Below are 5,850 nucleotides of genomic sequence, written 5' to 3' on the forward strand. Positions count from 1 at the left end.
AAAATGAAGAACCGTTCGTTCAGTATTGTACCGTAAGTTTGCTATTAACTAGTTAAGAGAAAGCGAAGCTAACTTCGGCGTCGTGTCCGCTGTAGCTGAGTCGTTTTCCACTCATAAATGATAAAACAGCAAGTGTCGACAAATTTCTGCAGCACAACTTAAGTTTATATTTAAGGATACAATTCCAGGTTGCCCGTTTCACTGCTTGCTTCTCCGCCTGTCGCCGCCATCTTGGTTGACCAAAACACGCGTCTTCTTCGTGTGATAAAACAGAGACGATGACTGAGGCGCCGCTGCCCCCTGGCGGCGGAGTGTGATCTTAGCACAGGTGTGTCTGGTGGCAATGGATCCACAGCTGTGGCCGAACATGACTGACCAGAAGTAGGTCAGGTTCAGGTCGTCAGTTCCACTTGCTGCTCCGTTGGTCTGAGCTCTTTCACTATTATATTCTTAGATCAATGGACTCTTAAGTAGGTTACTGGTTTTTATTAATGCAACTGTTAAAAAACTGTCAAAACTCAACAAGTTACATTGAATAATAAGTTTAATTTGACTGTACATCCTGTGGTGTGCACAATAACAATTCTTGAATATTTTAATATTCTCAATAAAACACCGTTTAAGGCCATATCTTAGTATTTCAATCCGATTTACGCACATGAACGTCATGCCTGGACGTTTTAAATCAAATAAACGTAAAAACAAAGGTCATCCACAGATATTCTTCTCCATATTCTGAATGCGACATCCAGACTTTCAACATAAACCTTTTTTCTTTCTTTATGACTTTTATTTTGTAGCAGTGCTGTCAAACTCAGCTGTGCGCATCTGCGCGTCGCTCTTCCATCCTCCGAACCGCTGAAGCTGACTCTGTTGTCCGTGTCCCTACATCGTCTGTGCGTGTTCGTTTCGGAATAGCTTTATCAATAAGTCGTCAATTAATTTATCTTTCCGCTCAGAAACTACAGAACCAGATGGAGTTAGAGCCGACAGCGAGAGAGAACTGTCTCTCCGTCCCCGCCTGGACTCCAGCAGCGTTTTAATGGTCAGTGCATCTGAAGAGACTTAGTTAACTCACTCTAGGCTATTTTCAATTTGGCCACAATAGACTATTTTTAAATTAATGAGTAGCCTATTTATTTAATAACTAGGGTAGGGTCTTGATAAACTGGCTAACAGTCGATATCGCAATCAGAATTACATCCATTTTATTATTATGTTATATGGCCTACTTAGGCTGTTAAAACATTACTGTGTGTATCTCTTTTGGACACACACAAGCAGTGCAACAGTTGTAACATACAGGGCAATATTGTGTCTTGTTTCCCAGCTTGGTCGATGCATGCCTACATGGCTGGGAGCACCGGCGGGACCCTGCGGGACCTGCAGCTGGCCCTGCAGCTGAAAATCGAAGAGCTCCGACAGAGAGACGCTCTCATTGGCATTGATGAGCTGGAGCTGGAGCTGGACACGAAGGACGATCTGATCAGACAGCTGCAGACAGAGCTGGACAGGCACCGCAGCGCCTCGCAGCACGCAGCCAGCTCTGGAGAGACGGCGAACCCAGGTGTGACACAGCGAGTGCCCCACCTGCCAGTCCAGGTGGACTCACTATTGACAAGGCCACAGAGGTCCCACAAGGTCCCACAAGCCAGAGCAGGGCCACAGGATGTCAGAGGGGTGGAGGGTGTTGAATTGGTCTATATTTTTACTTAACTGAAAAAACAAATAGAAACATGAGTGACCCCAGTGGCTTTAACAGCATTAAAGTAATGATTGGGTGTGAACAGACTGTGCAAGGCCACACACATCACAAGTCTCACACCTTTGGCGTGAAACCTCTGCTTTCAGACACTCACACTGACCAAACAAAGGTAGAACCGACTCATTTTAATAATTCAATAATAAATCAACATGTGTGTCTTCAGTTCTCTCAAATGACAAATCTGTTTCTGGATCCCCAGTGAAATAATGAAACAATGGGGGTCAACGGGGCCCAGTGACAAAGTTTAGCTCTGGGGCCCCTCAGCAGGTTCATTCATCCATGATCACAGTAATTATTCATGGCACATCAGGTGGATTATTATATTGTATTTTCATAGTAAACACAGTAATATTTGTGGTAGAAGTTTACCTTCAGTGCTTTTAATGAAACCACCGCTCATAAAGGTAGTTTTCCAGCACAGGAGGCTGCACAGAGACAGGGGCCAACAGGGGCCAAAAGGCACTGAGCATCTAACAACATGCTTTGTGTCCAAAAGGAGCAGCAGTTCAGACTCTGTCTGCTCCTGACGAGCCTCAGCGCACTAAGAGACAGGCCATCTCTGCAGAGCCGTCAGCGCTGGACCCTTCCCAGCTCACGGACGTCACCCTCACCAGCTACAGCAAGACCAGAGAGTGAGTGCAGGACCCAGCACAGCAGGGGTCAGCGGCTAACATCAGCTGCCACCTGTACCAAGACATCGGTACAGGTCATGAGCATGTCACGTCATTTATAAGTGCAAAGTGCCGACAAAGGTGCTGCAGTTTATGTTACTGTAAAATTGGATGCATCAACAACAAGTCACAGCTAAAGTGTGTGTGTGTTCTGTGTGTCACAGCTGACAGGTCGTCCTCTCTCGTCAACGGGGACCTGGTCCATTAGGAGGGTACAATGAAATGTTTTAATGATGCGTTAACATTTATTCATCTAATGTCAAACCAAAACTGTGAAGCAACATCATCCCTGCACTTTCTGATGGACAAACTCCCGCCTGTCCAAACGTCTGTGTGTTTTAATGGAGGAGCTTTTCAAAGGTTCATTCACACAAACACACACGGACAAAAGCCAAACATTTTTCCTCACATACTAGTTTTGGAAAGCAAAGTTTTTCACATGTAGTTTCCTTTTTTCATCTTCTGAGTTTTAGCAGGAAACTTCGACCCTGACCCATAAATGTGCTTTCACCTCTTTGCTGCTTTCACTCAGTGGCCTTGTGATGTTCATGTTAGTGAGGAGAGATAGAGCACATTTAAAAGCTTTAAAGAAATCTCCCCACCAGATGTCTGAGTAATTTGAGTTCAGAGTTCAGGAGAAGAGCGTGTACATGAGGGAAAGACGAAAAATGAAGGAAAGATGTGGAAAACCCAGTGAAAGACTTTCCCTTTAATCTTCTCTTATCATGAGCTTTAAAGCTGCAGTGAACAGTATTTTTATATTAACAACACATCAAATGACAATGTGTAATGTGAAAGAGGTCGCCTGCAGCGAGGAGCCCACAGAGAATCATCATAAACCTGCAAGTTTTATCTTTCATTCCAGTGTCTTCAGCTCAGTGTCGGGTCATGTTTGCTGCTCCACGCTCCAAACAGCCGCTGCCCACTACCTGCACTACATCAACACACTGTATGTCACTGGCTGTGATGTCACAGTTATCATGTTGTTATGTTACAAGGTGCTCGTCACTGTCACTTACACAAGCCTGTCATTTACATCCTTCTGAGGGAACCTGAGCCTGCCTGCAGACAAAATGGCCGACCTCGGCAGGAAGCAGCTGATATTAGCTGGACATTGTTCAGCTAGGCAAGCTAAGGGCTACGGCTAACTCTGACCACTGCCCGGTGTCTGGCTGAGGTCACAAGCCGCCATCATAGTCCGCAGCCTGGTCCCTCTCAAACCCCAAGCATCTGCTGGGGCCCACACTCAAACACGACATGCTGAATGATGTGACTTGAAAACTGGCTTGACATCACTGAACAGGTGGTCGTCGTATCGGGCAACCTGAAGTCAGTGTTTGCTCTCAGTCCGTCTGTCCTTCTCTGTGTGTCTGTAGCTCTGACTGACATCAAGCTCTGGGCCATCGACCGACAGGGTTTCCAGACCATCATGATGAGGTCCGGACTCATCAAACATTCCCAGTACACAGACTTCCTCCGCAGGTACAGCTCACGTACACACTCAGCGCCTCACTGTTATCAGGTGCTCACCACATGAGAATGACTCACATCTCACTCTCCTCCCAGCGTTCCCTCCTTTCAGAGGCTGCCCGAGGATGTTCTCAGCAAACTGGCTGATGTCTTGGAGGAGGTGATGAGCTCCAAACTCTTTTCTATTCTAAACTCACACACTATCTGTTTGTGCCATCTGTTCCTGTAGCCGACAAATATAGCTTGTCAGACAGTGTTCAGTAAATTGAGGTGTTGTGTATGAAGCACATTAATCCCTCTGCTCGCTCTCAGACTCATTACAGTGGTGGTGATTACATTATCCGTCAGGGAGCCACCGGAGACACATTCTTCATCATCAGTGAAGGACAGGTGAGGAAGAGGGATGAAAGAGGGTGTACACGGCCGGAGTGTGACCTCGGTGGCCACACTGGTGGTCTTGCATGTTAAAACTTGACTGCAGAGCTGTGTCCTGTGTAAACATGGCGGCAGCGGAGTCGCCAAGCCACTCTTTAATTTGCAGACATTTACAAGAGAAGCTATGACAACCACACAAATCACATTGTAGGAAATGACGCAGACATGTTTTGCCCTGAACTGTACACCAGCTGTGAGCCAACATAGCACGTTGGCAACACAGGATGATTCAGGCTGGATTAATAAAATTTGGGCCTCATCAAGCAGCAGCCTCCACGAGGGAGGTGTGCTAGAGGGTTTCAGTGAGCTAGTACTCAGTCCCAGTGCTTGTTTGAGGATCCCTGGCTCCAAGAGGAAACCATGGCACCAACTGGAGCTGCAGCTCTGGACTTCACACCTGCTCCAGAGCAAACTGATGGGTGTCGGCCTACAGTCTGTGGTTCGAGGTTGAGCTCCACCCCGACCCAGGGCCTGATACTACAGGCCACAGCTGTGCACTGCTGCTTCGTGGAACTGCAGCATTTCTGCCACTGATCCACTGAGAAAACTTGTTATAGGAAGAAACAAACTCCATTTCAGTCCAACACAAAAATCAATTAGCAGAGTCCTAGAATTCTCTCATGAGACACCATTCATTACGGTGAACGATCAGCCACAAAGATTGCTTTGTTTTATTTATCCCTCAGTCTCACGATTATGAATCAGGGAACGTTTCAAACTATGGTGGCGCACGAACAGAGGCTGAGAATGACTTGTGGTGAGATGGTACCTAAAGGTTTGCCCTGGAGAACGAGCAGCAGTGAAGTGGAGCTGACAATCTGACATGTTCCACTGAAGGACATTCATGTTCTTTAGTGGAACGTGTGTGTGAGCATGATGCCACTGCTTCACAACACAGACAGGAAATGTAACGGTCTCTAAAGGCTTCTATGCATCCAGACATTTAATCATTTGTGATCTCCGCAGGTGAACGTCTCACAGCAGAACCCAGGCAACGACGAGCTGATGACTGTGAAGACTCTTTCTGAAGGGGACTGGTTTGGAGAGCAGGCGTTGGAAGGGTGAAGCACACACACACACACACACACACACACACACACCTGAACACGCAAACATAAATGACAACAATCCACTGATAGTTCATACTTCACATTTATACATACAGAGTAAGGCCGGCGATGTTCTCTGTGTGATTCCCCACAAACCCCGTTCAGAGACCAGGAAACACGGGAGGCTGAGAACGGCGTCACCGTGCACAGAGTCACTGGTCTCTGCTCTGTTTGCACTGCTCCGCCAGCTTCCTAACCCTAATACTAACCCAGACCAGGGCGGTGGAGCCATGCATACTAAGCCCTCATTTGATTTAAAGGCCCGTTTCTTTCCTTCCTTTGCAGTAAGGACGTCTGCACAGCCAGCGTCACAGCTGTGGGAGACGTCACATGTCTGGTCATCGACAGAGAGTGAGTGAATACCGGCTTTCATCCGATGCTGGACTCGGCCTCTACAGGC

At 47.0% G+C, this 5,850-nt stretch overlaps 1 protein-coding gene across 1 annotated transcript in view; it reads left to right on the top strand.

The window, feature by feature from the left end:
• Positions 1-2,243: 2,243 nt before the first annotated feature.
• The window catches only part of LOC109953048 (cGMP-dependent protein kinase 1-like), a 10,719-nt gene continuing 7,112 nt past the window's right edge, over positions 2,244-5,850 (top strand). Inside the window, exons 1-6 of the mRNA XM_020588411.1 lie at positions 2,244-2,465; positions 3,710-3,918; positions 4,003-4,066; positions 4,219-4,296; positions 5,308-5,402; positions 5,736-5,801. Coding sequence (XP_020444067.1) covers positions 2,244-2,465; positions 3,710-3,918; positions 4,003-4,066; positions 4,219-4,296; positions 5,308-5,402; positions 5,736-5,801 — 734 coding nt within the window. The remainder of the gene's footprint in view (positions 2,466-3,709; positions 3,919-4,002; positions 4,067-4,218; positions 4,297-5,307; positions 5,403-5,735; positions 5,802-5,850) is intronic.

The sequence above is a fragment of the Monopterus albus genome, unplaced genomic scaffold (genome assembly GCF_001952655.1).
Source record: "Monopterus albus unplaced genomic scaffold, M_albus_1.0 scaffold538.1, whole genome shotgun sequence".
In the NCBI taxonomy this organism is placed as follows: domain Eukaryota; kingdom Metazoa; phylum Chordata; class Actinopteri; order Synbranchiformes; family Synbranchidae; genus Monopterus; species Monopterus albus.